Raw genomic sequence first — 17,028 nt, 5'->3', positions numbered from 1 at the left:
ATCAATGTGAGAGACGCATTGACCGGTTGCCTCCTGCATGCACCCTGATCAGGGCTGAGGATCGACCCTGCAACTGAGGTACCTGCTGCCCTTGACCAGAATTGAACCCGGGACCCTTCAGTCTGCAAGCTGATGCTCTATTCACTGAACTAAAATGGCGAGGGCTCTCCCTTTCCTTTTAAAGCCATATACGTAGGGTCATATTCCAACCCTCCTCTGTGTGTCTTCTCTAAGAGAAGAGCTACTTTTGAAGTTTAAGGCTTGTTCGAAGGAGGTATGTGGAAAGGCACAGTGCACAAGGAATCAGGCTACTGGAATCCAGATACAAACTGTTTCCTCATTTCTCCTCCTACAAAAGAACTTTATACAGAAGGAAGGTTGCAAATGCAATTTTAGGTTCCTAGGTCGATGCTCAATGGCTGAGCCACACCGGCTGGGCAGGGTCTGCAAATGCAATTTTAATGTGTTCCATAAAGAATAAAGGAAAAGCATGGATGATGATACATTGATAAAGAAATGAAACTGTGTTCTGTTTCAAACTACTATGCTTTTATAAAAGTTAAGAGTAACAACAGATATAATAGATCAGTCTTCCTTGTTAACCCAGCACTTTGAAGTTTGTAATTTTTTAACAGCTTTATTGAGATAATTCATATACTATACAAGGCACCATGTACACAACTGGAAGGTTTAATTCAGAGTTATACAACCACCACAAATTTTAGAACTTTTTTATCAGCCCCAAAAGAAACACCATATAGATTAAGAATACCTCCCATTCCCTCCTAACTCACCACGCCTGCACCTAAGAAGCTATTAATCTTTCTGTCTCTGTGGATTTACCTTTCTGGACAATTCATATAAATGAACCAACACATGGCTTTTGTGACTGGCATCATTCCCTCAGCATAATTTTATCAAGGTTAATCCATGTTGAAGCATATTTTATTCCTTTTAATTGCCAAATAATATCCCACATTTCATTTTCCATTCATTAGCTGGCAGACATTTGGGTTGTTTCTACTACCTGTCTATCCTATCCTATCTAATAAAGAGGGAATATGCTAATTGACCCTTACACTGTTGCAAAGATGGCAGCACCCACAGCCAATAAGAAGGGAATATATTAATTGACTGCCCCGCCCTCAAAGATGGTGGTGCCCACAGTCACAAGATGGTGGCGCCCAGCCCCCTCAGCCCTGCTGGGGTGGCAGGTGCGTGGCAAGGCCTGTCTCTGGAGTCCCCCAGTCCCCTCAGCACCCCCAGCTGCCCAGTGCCAGCTCAAGGTGCAGGCAAGCCTTGGATGTCGGCTACCCAGCCGCCCAAGGTGGGTCCGAGGCACAGGCCAGCCTCAGATGTCAGCTGCCCAGCCGTTCAGGGCCGCCCGAGACTCAGGTAGCTAAGGCCAGCCAAGGCTTGCGCTGCTGGCAGTGGCAGCAGCAGAGGTCGCCTTCCCCTGATTGCCGGGTCACCTCACACTCCTGAGGGCTCCCGGACTGTGAGAGGGGGCAGGCCAGGCTGAGGGACCCTCCTCCAGTGCATGAATTTTCATGCACTGGGCCTCTAGTATAATAATAAAAGCCTAATATGCTAAGTGTCCGGTCGTCCGTTCAACCAATCAAAGTGTAATAATGCTAATGATATGCTAAGACCTCTCAACTGCTCGCTATGATGTGCACTGACCACCAGGGGGCAGTCGACCAGTTGCTATGATGTGCACTGACCACCAAGGAGCAGACGCTCTAACTGGTAGATTAGCTTGCTGCTGAGGTTCAGCCCCCTCCTGCGGTCCCTCCCAGGCTGGCCAACCTCCTGCGTCCCTCCCTAGCCCCGATCATGCACTGGTGGGGTCCCTCAGCCTGGCCTGCGTCCTCCCGTAATCCGGGACCCCTCGGGGAATGTTGGAGAGCTGGTTTCAGCCCTATCCTGCTCAACACAGGAGCTGCCCCCTGGTGGTCAGTATGCTCCCACAGGGGGAGTGCCGCTCAGCCAGAAGCCAGGCTCAAGGCCGGCAAGCACAGCAGCAGTGGCGTGGCAGGAGCCTCTCCCGCCTCTGCGGCAATGTTAAGGATGTCCGACTGCCCTGGGGAGCGGGCCTAAGCCTTCAGTCAGACATCCCCCAATGGCTCCCAGACTGCAAGAGGGTGCAGGCTGGGCTGAGGGACTCCCTCAACGCCCCAGTGCATGAATCTCGTGCACCGGGCCTCTAGTTATAAATAATGCTACTGTGATCACTCAAGTACAAGTTTGTGTTAGATATATGTTTTCAATTCTCTTGGATATATACCTAGGAATGGAACTGTTGGATCACACAGTAAGAAAGTCTGTCTTTTAATATAGCTAGTTGAGTAAATGTTAAACAATGCTCATTCTAAAATACAAGTGTACAAGCACTTCTTCCCCCTACACTGATATATTTAAGTTAAATAAACCCACCTATAATAACAGAAAAAGACAAAGTTCAATGTTATAAGTCACAAAAATTCTAAAAGACATTTTATGAGTTTGCTCGTTTAAAATATTGATATTTCATATTTATCTAAATAAAATCTAGTGAATTTCCTTGTTTTTATTTGAGTGCAAGAAATATTTAAGGTAACACTTCTGATACCCAAAATAATCACACCTATGGCATAAGTGTTTGTGTGGGCGTAAGTTTTAATGAACTGAAAACTTATGTCCACAGAAAAACCTGCACAAGGATGTTTATAGCAATGATATTTATAATGACCAAAAACTTGGAAGCAACCAAGATGTCTTTCAGTTGGCGAATGGATAAACTGTTGTATATCTTAGACAACAGAATATTATTCAGTGCTAAAAAGAAATGAGCTATCAAGCTATAAGAAGACATGAAGGAAACTTAAACGTTTATCACTAATGAAAATACCAACCTGAAATGGCCAACTATATGACATTCCAACTATAAGACATTCTGGAAAAGGCAAAACTATAGAGACCAGTGGTTGCCATGGTTGGAAAGAGGAATTGATGAATAGACAGAGCAGAGGATTTTTAGGTCAGAGAAACTTCTATACGATACAATGGTGAGTGAATCCACGGAATTACACATTTGTCAAAACCCATAGAATGTACACCACCCAAAGCGAATCATTATAAACTACTAGAGGCCCAGTGTACGAATTTATGCACGGGTGGGGTCTCTTGGCCTGGCTGGAGATCGAGGCCTATTGGGGGGCCGGCCGGCCAGGGGGAGGGACCCTGGGAGGTTGGCCGACCGGCCCCACATCGGGGCCGATAGGGCGGGAGGGGTAGGGGAGATCTCTGGAGGTTGGCAGTGAGAGTACACTGACCACGGGTGGTGGGCAGCTCCTGCATTGAGCGTCTGCCCCCTGGTGGTCAGTGCGGCCATAGCAACCGGTCAACTGGTCACTTAGACTTTTATATTTATTTATTTATATATCTATATCTATATGTATATATGTATATGTATATATATATATGAACTCTGAGTAATAATGGAACCATTAATTCATTGATATAACAAATGTATCATTCTGGCACAGGACGATGATAGTGGGGGAGATTATGCATATGTGTGGATAAGAGGTATGTGAAATTGAACTTTTTGCTGCATTTTGCTATGAACCTAAAACTACTCTAAAAATTAAACTTTATTAATCTAGAAAAAAGTAAACAGTAGCCATCAGACAATAAATAATGAACAAAAAAAAATCACTTACTACAGTTTCCTTGGCAGGAGGAGGCTTGATCTGTTGACTGGGGATCAGAACAAATGTCAAAGTACCATGCATATCAGACTGTAATAGAGAGATTAGGTAATTCTTAAAATCCGTATTTATGAAAATCATTTCATGATCTTATGATCAATATTCCCTACAGTGGACTATTCTGGAACCCCTAGGAGACTTAAAAAAAAATCAGTAAAGATGAATCCCATTTTGTCAGGAAGCACAAATTATGCCTTTCATAGACTCCATTATAGTAGAGCTAGCCAATAATAAGGCATTCTGTAATTCTGGCACACTGGGCAAAGGCATTTAGAGTATAAGTCTTGGGTTTTGATCTTCTACTTAGTGTTAGTTTAGGAAGATTCCACAGTGAAAGGTTGGACATACCAAAGTGCTATAATAATTCTGGGTTACCTACTCTGATATACATAAATTTTAATACAGTAGAAATTGAAATAGTAATTGTGACTAGGATAAGAAAAGTGATACAAATATTCTCACTTCCCAGGTGCTTTGTCTGTCATCCATTCTATTTTTAATTTTATAGTCTTACTGCTAGGTTCACTATTATTTCCCAGTACACCACTAACTATTGTTCAGATACCTCCAGTTTAGACAATAGAACAATAATCATAATTTCTGGTCCTGAGATAGCAGGAAGCAGTGCTCAACCCAGAGATAGCAGCCAATAAAACAAAGGCTAAAAACAATGATCACTTGCACTTTGCTCTCCCAAAGAAATAAATGGGGTTCAGTGAAAATAAGGACATAAGGATGTTTTCTAGATTTGTCAACAGACATCAGCAGATAGGAGAGATTCTATTGTATCAATTGATGTTAAGTCAGTAAGAATATAAATCTGGTTTGTGGGGATATATGCAGTGATCAGAAATTGCTCTCAAAAGCTGTCTATAAACAGCTTCCTGATTATACAAGCACTCTCTAATAGAACTTTTTATGATCATATAAATATTCTATATCTATACCATAATATGAGAGCCATTAGCTACATACTGTTCTTATCTAGCATACAGTTGTTAGGAATGAGAAACTCAATTTTAATTATTACTTAATTTAAATCAAAATAGCTAGCACATGTAACTATTGGACAATGTAGATGTATACCACTGCTATTACCTAACATTACTAAGAAAATAACAATTAATTGTAGATCATAAACAAAATGAATATAAGTATCATGCGGGCATGGACTTTGTTTTGTTACTGTTTCTCTAGCAGCTGGCCCATAGTAGGCACTTAAATAAATATATGTTGAATGAATTAATGAGATATATAGTGACTTCAGAGGTAAATAAAATATACCTGATATTAACAAAGCTCAAAATAAAGAAAGTATCAGTAGTACCAATGCCAAAATAAAACTCTACTAATAAATATTGTAAAAATATGTGAAAATTAGGCTAGAAATTATCTAGTCCTCTTAGCAATTATTTTTAAAATACTGTAAAATGTTTTATTCTGAAGTCCAATAACAAAAAATCCAACTTTCAAGAACCTACCAAATATTCGTCTGTGTCAACTTACCAACAAGTCAAAAACCTCATTTACATCTTTTCCCCGAATTTCAATGCCATTAATCTCCAGAACTTCATCTCCTTCATGTAAAAGACCACTTTTCTCTGCAGCACCCCCTTTTACTATCCGACTGATGATGACAGAATCCATTTCGTTACGAACTGTAGCACCCTAAAAAATTCAACATCCAATTTTAAAATAAAAATGCAACTTTTTGGTTAAAGATTTCTTCATTTTTTAATTCTTATTTTTTTCTATTCAATAATACTACCCTTCAGTTATCTTGAGGAAGAAATTGACTTATAAAGCTAGAGTAATCAAGATAATTGGGTTACTATTTAGGTGACCATTTTCCTACATTTTCTGCTGCAGAAACATTGCATTCATTACAATTCTAAAAATCAAGCAGGCTTTTGAAGCATACAACAGAAAAATGCACTTGCTTAAAAACCACCTGAAGACTTGTTCTCTATATGTTGGATTCTATTCAAAATGGTTATACTATATTTAGGTATAATTCGAGAACATGACATATCTATAAAAGTTCTTTTTTAAAATTTAAAATATGATGGGGAATGAAAACTACTCTGGTTGATTATACAAATGTTAAATATTATAGATACATCCAATTCACATTAAAATATATTAAACATTAATATTACACAAATGAGAAACACAATTAAACATACACATTCAAAAATGGAAATATAAAATACAGAAAAAAGCTTCAAAGTAGACAGAGTTTATAAGATTTTTACCCTAAATTTTCCCAATTTTTTTTTTCTAGTGGGGAAAAAAACCAAGTTACATGAACTGCCCATAAAATACGGTCTGTATTTACGTATCCCACTATTTAAAACACAATTTGAGATCAGGATTCAAGAAAATCCTTGAAAATAAAGGAAAGAAAATTAAGGCAATAATAGCAGACTAAGAAGAGATTGAAAAAAGTTTTACCTGAAAAAACTATAAAACAAATATTAACATTAATAAATACATACTTCTAAGTATATGTGAAGTATATATAAGTAATTATGTGTCAACAGATTTTAATTGAATTAAAAGATCAGATTTTTTTTAAATTAGGAGAACAATAAAGCAGGTTACTTATCCCTTTGTTCCTCAACAATTATTTCACAAGCTACTATTTTCATCAAATTAGGGGTGAGAAAGATGAACACATTTTTCTCTGAAAAAGGAGTATGAGAAAGAACATAAAATAATTTCAACAAATTTATCTCAAAAGAGAAAAACTACCAGAAACATAAAGGGGTCTTTAACTGTCTGCTATACAAAAGATCCCTGGGTAGAAAGGATCTCCGATCAGATACATGGAATACTTACCAATGGAATATCTCGAGCCTTTTCTATACGAACTATTTTTACAGTTTCTCCTCCGTACTGGCCAACGCTTTCATAAACTCTCTCAACTGTAATGGGCTCCAGCTGCATTTCCTGCTCAGCAACCTTATCATGGGCCAGTAAAAGTGCCTGTTTCAAAAAAAAATCCATAGTATTCTGATCATTAAACCTTTAAAATAAATACTATAATTAATGATATATTCAGATTTGTTTCCAAACCTTCCAATGAGGTACAAATGCAACCTTGTATCTTTCAAGCTAATAACAATTAAAGATGTGTTAGGGTCCTGGTCGGTTTGGCTCAGTGGATAGAGCGTAAGCCTGTGGATCAAAGGATCCCGGGTTCGATTCCGGTCAAGGGCACATAACTTGGTTGCAGGCTGCTTCCCAGCCTGGGCCCTGGTCAGGGCTCCTGCAGGAGGCAACCAATCGATGTGTTTCTCTCACATCGATGTTTCTCTCTGTCTTTCCCTCTCTCTTCCACTCTCCCTGAAAATCAATGGAAAAATATCCTCGGGTGAGGATTAACAACAACAGCAAAAGTAATAATAAAAAGATATGTTAGGTATAACAGGCATACTCTGGGATAGGTTCTGAAAGTCTGAAGTGCTTATTATACTGCAAAAACACAAAGTCAATTCAAAGGCCCAAAACCATAGATAATTTAAGTTTATGGGGGGGAAAAACAAAATAGGGAAGAAATTTTTTTAAAGAATAATAAGTTGTTTCAAAACTAATGTTAATTTTAAATATGAAAATATATAATCCAACAATAATTATTTCACAGTGGGAGTTGTAAATAACTAAACAGCCTATCGATAATATTTGAAGTCTCTTCTAGCCCTAAAGGACTGATTCAGAGAGACTTGGAAGTTGGAAAAACCACATATACATAATGCTCTGTACATTTTCTACCTGAATATGTGGAGCATTCAGCAAAGCAGTTAATTCTTGTCCTTCCTTCTGGTGGATTGACTTCAAAACAATTTGTACCTAAGGAACAAAAAGAAAGATGAATTCTTCCTAGGGTACAGAAAATATCACCAGCACCTATACATGTATTTTTAAAAAGATACAATTTAAAGTCGTAAAAAATTACTTATAAGAAAGGCACTAAAAAGAGTTATTAGAAAAAAATTATTTTTTCTCACAGTTTTCAATCTTGTTATCATGGTTAACAATAACATTCTTTATTTAAAAAGACAACACTAGATAGGATTTGGTATTTATGCTACGAATGAACTATTTTCTTCTTGTAAGTTTCTCCTAACATACTATAAAACAGATTAATAATTACATAGGGGAAGAAAAACTAAGTTATCTTGATATTTTATAGTTCTTAATCATGTTCATGCAACTATATTTTAAATCACAGATGACACTTTCAAGAGTTACAGACTAACAAGATCAATTTATATAAGAGTAATGCAGCAATCACCATATTATAGTGAATTACATTTAAAAAATTCCCACTGGGAAGCAGTTCTTAAATTCCTAGGGTAAACTCCATTTGACTATGATGAATTTTTTAGTCTTTGTTTCCTCATCTATAGAATGACAGCTACCATTTAAAGGTTCTCAAAAGATGGAGATAATCCATATAAACTAAGCACATAATAAAGTATTATTTAATGTATTTTGATATGTGAGTTATTGATATTTTAAGGTTTCTACATTAATATTCATAAACTGGATTGGCCTCTACTTGGTGAGTGTGGTCAACGTACAGTGATTTATAAAACTGTCTAGGTCATTACTATCTAGGGTCATTATATCCTAGTACATATAATGAATTGGAAAATAGTCTATGTTTATGTGTCAAAAAAATTTATTTAACATTAGAATTACATGCTCCTGAATGTTTTGATAGACCTTGTACATAAAATCATCCAGGCCTGGTAGATATTTTTGGGGGTGGATTTCTGATTTTCAATTTTATCTATAGCTACTGGTCTACTTTTTTTGGCTATCTTTTCTTACATCACTTTTGACAATTTATATTTTTTTAGAAAACCACCCATCTGATAGCTCTTCCACATTTAGTAAGAAAACTGTATTATGCTATAGTTTTTAATCTTCTGTGTCTGTATTCATGCTCCTTTATTCATTCCTAATGTTACTGATATATTTTTCTTCATCTAACTTATCAAAGGTTTCTCCATTTTTTTGTAATTTTCAAAAAACCAGCTTCTAATGTTCAATCTATTGTTCTTTCCACTGAAATAATTCAATTTCTTTCTTCTGCTTTAGTTTATTTTTTAATCTTTAATAACTTAAGCTGTTATGTTCATTTATTTCCATTTTTTCTTCTATAATAAATATTTATAGGTACAAACTTTGCTCTGTGGATTACTTTCCCCCAAAGATTATACTATGTATATTCTCACTGTCAATGCCTCTTTCTTTCCTTTTCTATTCCCAAATCTCTATTACACATAAAAAAGTAATTTGCAATAATGCAAAGTGCCTTCTAACCTATTTTATAAGTCTGTAGCTCTGGAGGTCCTACCCTTCCCCCTACTCCTTTTTCTGTCTTGTGTCTGGATTCCATGAAATAAATTTACTTGATGGGCTTCCAGAATTATTAGTGTTTTTTTTAATTTGAATTGTATTTTATTGATTTCAGAGAAAGGAAGGAAGAGGGAGAGATAGAAACATCAATGATGAGAATCACTGCACACCCCTTACTGGGGATCAAGCCTGCAACCCAGGAATACAACCCAGGCATGTGCCCTGACCAGGAATCCAACCATGACCTCCTGGTTCATAGGTCGACATTCAACCACTGAGCCACACCAGCTGGGCCACAATTATTAGTTTTTATGTCAAAATATCCACCCCCCACCAAGATTGGAGATGGCTTATTTATATCTTCTTAAAACCTTCAATTAAAAGCTGTTTGCAGAACACATTAAACACTGAACACAACAAGCACTGGAAACTAGACCTCTCACTGTACATTAAAATTGAATTATTTTCAAACTTCTACACAGGTTTTATAGAGGAACAACTTCAAAATACAGTCATTCATCACTTGATAACTTCTGAGAAATGAGTCATTAGGCAATTTCATCATGCTATCATCATAGAATGTACTCACACAAATCTAGATGGTATAGCCTACTACACATCTAGGCTATATGGGGTAGCCAATTGCTCTTAGACTACAAATGTGTACAGCATGTTACTGTACTAAACACTATAGACAACTATAACACAGTGGTATTCTTTTATAGGACTGGCAGTGCAGGTTTATTTACACCAGCATCACCACAAACATGCGAGTAATGTGTTGTGTTAGGATGGCTGCAACTCTATTATAATCTTATGGAACCACTATCATATGTGTGGTTTGTTATTGACTGAAATGTCATTATGGAGCACAAGACTGTATCTATTAGTAACAAATCTTAGAAGTTATCCTATATCATAAAAGGCTAATATGCAAATTGTCCCCTCAACCTGGAGTTTGACCAGGGTGCAGGGCTGCCCGGCCAACCGCCCGTGGCCCCTCCCCCTAGCTGGCCCCATCCCTGAACACCCCCCCACCCCTGATTGGAGGCAAGGCCAGCCGGACCCCAACTGTGCACAAATTCATGGGCCTCTAGTCCTATGTAATAAAAGGGTAAAATGCAAATGGACCCTAACAATGGAACGACCGGTTGCTATGATGCGCACTGACCACCAGAGGGCAGCTGCTCAACACAGGAGCTGCCCCCTGGTGGTTAGTGCGCTTCCACAGGGGGAGGTCTGCTCAGCCACAAGCCGGGCTGAGGGCTACGAATACAGCAGCAGTGGCAAGAGTCTCTCCTGCTTCCTCGGCAGCGCTAAGGATGTCTACCTGATGGCTTAGGCCCGCTCCCCTAGGGGAGCCATCAGGTGGACACCCCCCGAGGGGTCCTGGACTGCAAGAGGGCTCAGGCCAGGCTGAGGAACCCCCCAAGTGCACAAATTTTCGTGCACTGGGCCTCTAGAATATTTGTAATACCAGATTATCAGATATAATTTTTATCTTACTGGTATTCATTTACCTCAGTTTATGATGTATAATGCTTAAAATAATACTATACTAAGCCCTAGCCAGTCTGGCTCAGTAGATAGAGCATCAGCCTGTGAACTGAAGGGTCTGGGGTTTGATTCCAGTCAAGGGCACATGCCTGGGTTGCGGGCTCGATCCCCAACAGGAGGCATGCAGCAGGCAGCCAATCATGATTCTCTATCATCATCAATGTTTCTATCTCTCTCCCTCTCCCTTCCTCTGAAATCAATAAAAGTATTTTTTAAAAAAATTATACAAAAAGCATTAAAAAACTTTCCCCTTTAGTAATGTAGAAAAATACTTCTCTTACCATGCAAATATATAATTTTGTATGCAGAACAACCTCTCTTCTTTAGTGAAACAGAGTTCTGACTCTGAAATAAGTATAGCCCTAACTGGACTTGCTCAGTGAATAGAGTGGCAACCCATGGACAGAAGGGTCCTGGGTTTGATTCTAGTCAAAGGCATATACCTTGGTTGCAGGCTTGATCCCTGGCCCTGGTCAGGGGTGTGTATGGGAAGCTACCAGTCGATGTGTCCCTCTCACATTAATGTTTCTCTGTCTCTCCCCCTCCATTCCACTCTTTCTAAAAAAATTAATGGAAAATATCCTCGGGTGAGAATTAACAACAACAAAAACAGAAATAAGCATATATATTTTCCAGGATAAAATGTACTTAGAAAATATTTCCTAACACAATAAATTATTCTTATGTGATCAGTAGTAATTAATTCAAACTAGCCTTATATTCACACCAGTATTTTCTAATAATACTACCTTATTATCACTAACAATTACTTTGTTATATATATGTCAATAATATCTTTAAAATACTTACCTCTTGTGCAAGATCTTGTGCATTGGAGATAAGAGGAAACGGAGGACTGGCCTTGCTCATGTGTACTGTGACAGCGTTGTGTATTTTAAATGCATTCTGGAAATCTTTACTTTGTACAAGTTGTAAAAGTAGTGAAATATCCTCCTGGCTCTGAGAATCTACCAAAGTATGTTGGATATGTTTAAGTGAAGAAAATAAGTCTTCCACTTCTAGAAGGAAAAGGAATCGAAAAATTAATTTTCTGTCTTAATTCAACATTTCAGATAAAATTTCTTGAACCATAACAATTTGCATTTTCAAAAAGAACAAAACTTGCATATATATTTGAGTCAAATCACTGCCATTTTACTGATTTTAAGTAATACTCTTTAAAATTATATAACAGATTAGAGTAAAAGTTTTTGAAAGTGTTTTAAATATAAAACTAATACATACTCACTACAAAAATAAATGAGGGGAGGAATACAGAAATGAAAAATTAATTAAAAATCACCAATAGTCCTATCACCTAGAAACAACCTTTATTTTAACCATCTTACAACATTTCCTTTTTTCATTTAACAGTACATTTTGCTTTCTCAAATCACCAGTCATTAAAAACATTACATATAATGGCTGTGTGATATTTTACTACATGGCTAAATCATGATTTATAATAACCATTATACTAAAGTTGAGCATTCGGGTCGCTTCCAATTTTTTGCTACTATAAGTAATAATAAGCACTTCAGTACATAATGATCATTGTTGCATAAAAATTTGTCTGAGATTCTGAAGTTTCCTTAAAATAATTTCTAGAAATAGAATTTTAAAATAAGATCGACATTTTAAAAACCAAACGGCTTTTCAGGGAGATTTTACTAATTTATATCCCACTAGAAATATTTTTGCCAATATTCAACAATATACCATTTTAAAAAATCTTCAATTTCTTTAATAAGAAGTTAAAGTTTATTCATATTTACCAGGTACTTCTTTTGTGGTCCATAAAACTCTTATGACCACGAATCTCCGAAAATTACACTGAAAGTTATGGCATATGTGTGTGTGTGCAAGCCTGTTACTGGGCATATGTAGCACATGCATTTTTCTGGGAGTTATCCCAAAATGTTTAGAACCAGAGGTCATCTCTTCCCTGCCCCGCAACAGGCAGATGTGTACATTTGTGTGTACACTTTGTCACATTCACTGGAAATGGTTTTCTAATTTTTCCACTTGTCTGCTTTTACTGTAGAAGTTTTCAACTCTTAGGTATTAAGAATGATCTACCTTTTCCAGCATGATTTCTTTCACTGTTTCTATGCTTATAAACTCCTTTCCCTAGGTCAGTGGCCGGCAAACCACGGCTCGTAAGCCACATGCGGCTCTTTGGCCCCTTGAGTGTGGCTCTTCCACAAAATACCATGTGCGGGCGCGCATGTACAGTGCGATTGAAACTTCGTGGCCCGTGCGCAGAAGTCGGGTTTTCGGCCTGGGCGAGTCTATTTTGAAGAAGTGGCATTAGAAGAAGGGGGGGGTGTCGGTCGGTCAGGCGATGGGCGATGCGGCGCAGGCGGGCTGCGGTATACGCAGAGCGGGGGAGGCGCCAAATATCAACAGTACTTAAACTATATAGGTAGGTTAATAACAATGTACCTACCTATATAGTTTAAGTTTAAAAAATTTGGCTCTCAAAAGAAATTTCAATTGTTGTACTGTTGATATTTGGCTCTGTTGACTAATGAGTTTGCCTACCACTGCCCTAGGTCATCCAATATTTACCTACATTTCTTCTAGCTTCTTGTGGCTTCTATTTCATAATAAACGCTAATCCATCTGAAATTTTTTTGATAGAGCTTTGAGGGGAAATTTTAACTTCATTTCTTTTTTTCTGGTTAACACTTATTCTAATACCATTATTATTATTTTTTTTAAATAATCCTTCCTTTTCTAATTTAAGTTGCTACCAAATTCTTACATATATTAGGGTCTGTTTTAGTCCACTGGTCTATCAGAACCACAATGTCTTATTTTTTTTAAAATATATTTTATTGATTTTTTTTACAGAGAGGAAGGGAGAGGGATAGAGAGTTAGAAACATCGATGAGAGAGAGAGAAACATCGATGAGAGAGAGAGAAACATCGATCAGCTGTCTCCTGCACACCCCCTACTGGGGATGTTGCCTGCAACCAAGGTACATGCCCTTGACTGGAATCGAACCTGGGACCTTTCAGTCCGCAGGCCAACGCTCTATCCACTGAGCCAAACCGGTTAGGGCCACAATGTCTTATTAAAGTAGCACTGCAGTCTTTGCTCATATTGATATGACAAGTACTTGCTCATTATTTTTTTTCAAAATATCTTGACTAATTTACAGAATAATTTTTTCAAGGTATCTCCCACTGTCTCTTTCCTATTCGTTCCAAAAGAAAAATCCTATTGCGATTTTGACTGATATTAAAACTGTAAACGAATCTGAGAAAAACTCACAGTAGACACTATTTGTCTTATGCGCAATCTTTTTAAATCTTTTTGTTAGTTTTCTTTATATATAAGACTTTCAAAAATTAGTGAATCTTGTACATTTATCTTGTATACCACTACTTAGTTAAATTTTTTATAGATTTGAATAATTCTCCAGTTGATTCTTGATATTCCCTCTCTCTCCAATGAAAACAGGTTTACTCCCCCTTATAAAAGAAAATACATATTCTTTATTAACTTAATGCAGCAAAAAAGGGGGGAAAATTAGAAAGTCAAATTGCCATTAGAATAACCTATGAAGTTGTGACTCAGTGCTAAATAAAACTTGTTAAATAATCAGAATTTAACTATAACTTGCTATCTACAAGAGTAGACAGAATATGGATAGTGGAAATTGGTATATTTTGGTCAAAGAGTACAAACTATCAGCTTTATGATAATAAGTTCTGAGATCTAATGTACGGCATGGTGTCTGCAGTCAATATTGTATTGCATACTTAAAATTTACTGAGTAGCTCTTAAGCATTTTCACACGCATACACAAAAGGAAACTGTGAGGTGATATGAGTGTTAATTAACTGTAAATATTTCACAATGTATACAGCAAATTCTCACACTGTACACTTTAGATATACAAAATTTTGTCCACTATAATAATAAAAGTGTAATGTGCTAATTAGACTGGACAGCTGAATGACCTTCTGGACGTCATTCCAGATGAAGCCGCGGTGACGGGGGCCGAGGCAAAGGCGGTTAGGGGTGATCAGGCAGGCAGGCAGAGTGGTTAGGGGCGATCAGGCAGTCAGACAAAGGCGGTGAGGGGCGATCAGGGAGGCAGGCAAGTGGTTATGGGTGATCAAGAAGGCAGGCAGAGGCGGTTAGGGGTGATCAGGCAGGCAGGCAAGCAGTTAGGGGCGATCAGGCAGGCAGGCAGAGTGGTTAGGGGCAATAAAGCAGGCAGGCAGGTGAGCAGTTAGGAGCCAGCGGTCCTGGATTGCGAGAGGGATGTCTGACTGCCATTTTAAACTGGCAGTTGGACATCCCCCGAGGGGTCCCAGATTGTGAGAGCATGCAGGCCTGGCTGAGGGACCCCCCGACCCCGTGCACAAATTTTGTGAACCAGGCCTCTAGTACTTCAAAAAAGCTGGAGGGAGGAGTGGGAGAAAGAATATGGAATGTCAGATTCCATGAAATTCAAAGAGGTTAATACAGAATTGCCTAAGAGTATAGAGAATTTCCTCAGAGTACAAAGAATTCAATAGCCTTAAAGTATCTTTAGATCAAAATAGTAAAATATTTAAATATCTTAAAAGAAAAAAAATTACAAACCAACAAAATAGGCTACGATCTTATGAGTACTAATGACTTCCCTGAGTGGATAATGGGATTCCTGTTTAAATTTTTAGTAAATCTTTAAAGGGGCTCAGCCTGGTTGTCAGGGCAATGAAAAAAATCAGGAGCTTCAGATCTCAGCATTGACTGAAATCAATAAGCAACTTTAGTCAGTCCAGAAAGTAACCATCTCCCTATTGTGTCTCTTCAACTCTCTGGATATTTAAATTTTTAAAGGCAAAAGAACTTGTGAATCTCTCCTGTGTACTAAAGCCATCCACTTAGACACTAACATACTGACATTATAAAATAACTAGAAGCCAGGTGCATGAAAATCGTGCATTCATGGGGGTCCCTCAGTCTGGCCTGTGCCCTCTTACAGTCCGGGCGCCCTCAGGGGATGTCTAACTTATGGCTTAGGCCTGCTCCCTGGGAGCGGGCCTAAGTCGGCAGTTGGACATCTTTAGCGCTGCCGCAGAGGCAGGAGAGGCTCCCACCACCGCCACTGTGCCTGCCAGCCGTGAGCCCGGCTTCTGGCTGAGCGGCACTCCTCATGTGTTGAGCATCTGCCCCCTGGTGGTTAATGTGCGTCATAGCAACCAGTTGTTCTGCCATTCAGTCAATTTGCATATTAACCTTTTATTATATAGGATTATCTGCAGTTCTACTTCTCAGCTATAACTACTGGTATCATTTCATTATGCTATGTAACCCTTCAGACTTTTTAAAAAAATGCTGACCTAACCATACAGGTCAGATTATGAATGTTTTGCAATATGAGTTTCCCAAATTCTTTAGAATAAATTCCTAGGATAAAATTACTGATCAGATAATAAAAACATTTATAACTTTGATACATATTGCCAATCTACCCTCCAAATTTGTACTTATAGTCCTGTCAGCACTATACTTGAGTTTCTGTTTCTACAAATAAAAACCAAATTCAGGATTATAAGTCTTTTGTTTTGATGATATGGTTAGGAAAAATATATATACTTATTTGCCTAAGAATGAGGGTGAATATATTTTCACAAAGTTAATAGTTATCTATATTTCTTCTTGCTTTCTTTTTCTGCTTTTGCCCATTTTTCTACTAGAGCTTTGTTTCTTCTTTTTTCCCTTAATGACTGAAATTACACTGATTTTATAAAATGCCTGCAGTCTTAGTCTTAGGCAGCACATACTGAATATAATTTTATCATTTTTGCTATGTTAGAACAATGTATTTAATCAAGGATATTTATGAGAATTAGTAAGGAAATTTACAGAGATGTTGGTCCCGAGTTCTACCTCAAACATAATCATTACACACACACACACACACAAGCGCGCGCGCACACACACACCTTTCTGGTTAAGAACCATTGCTTTAAAGGCTTTATTAACATCAGTTATTGTAGAATTTTAAGACATGATATACTTGGGATTCACCAAAGTACTCAAAACTATTTTCTTCTATACTGAATAACTTTGATTGCTATATTGAGTTTTTGTGTCTGCTTTTAATAGTTACTCTTTTTTCTTGATAACTGCTTCCTTTTGTTACCCTCTTCTTGCTTCTCTTATAAACATAGCATATGATATTCATATTTAGAATATTTTAAGTATAAACAATATATTGGAGTCATTAGCCAGCAAGAAAAACTAGGGAAAGTAAGGTAGGGTAACCAAACTAGAAATGGCTTAATGGGAGATACAACTTGAGATCAGTGATCTTACTTCAGGTGATCGGTTAATAGTTGA

The 17,028-nt window shown here is 37.7% G+C and overlaps 1 protein-coding gene across 8 annotated transcripts in view; it reads right to left on the bottom strand.

Moving 5' to 3' along the window:
* The window catches only part of MPP5 (membrane palmitoylated protein 5), a 55,676-nt gene that overhangs the window by 22,564 nt on the left and 16,084 nt on the right, over positions 1 to 17,028 (bottom strand). For 3 of the 8 annotated variants that reach the window (XM_006090992.3, XM_023755824.1, XM_023755828.1), the window contains exons 3-7: positions 11,490 to 11,698; positions 7,527 to 7,604; positions 6,594 to 6,740; positions 5,259 to 5,420; positions 3,705 to 3,782 (exon numbers count right to left, since the gene is read on the bottom strand). In XM_006090992.3, the coding sequence (XP_006091054.1) occupies positions 3,705 to 3,782; positions 5,259 to 5,420; positions 6,594 to 6,740; positions 7,527 to 7,604; positions 11,490 to 11,698 (674 nt within the window). The remainder of the gene's footprint in view (positions 1 to 3,704; positions 3,783 to 5,258; positions 5,421 to 6,593; positions 6,741 to 7,526; positions 7,605 to 11,489; positions 11,699 to 17,028) is intronic. The other 5 variants (XM_023755822.1, XM_023755826.1, XM_023755825.1 and 2 more) reach the window with 5 other exon arrangements.

The sequence above is a fragment of the Myotis lucifugus genome, unplaced genomic scaffold, assembly GCF_000147115.1.
Source record: "Myotis lucifugus unplaced genomic scaffold, Myoluc2.0 scaffold_85, whole genome shotgun sequence".
NCBI classification, from domain to species: Eukaryota; Metazoa; Chordata; class Mammalia; order Chiroptera; family Vespertilionidae; genus Myotis; species Myotis lucifugus.
The sequence above is the reverse complement of the archived record's forward strand: the minus strand, read 5'-3'. Positions and strand labels throughout refer to the sequence as shown.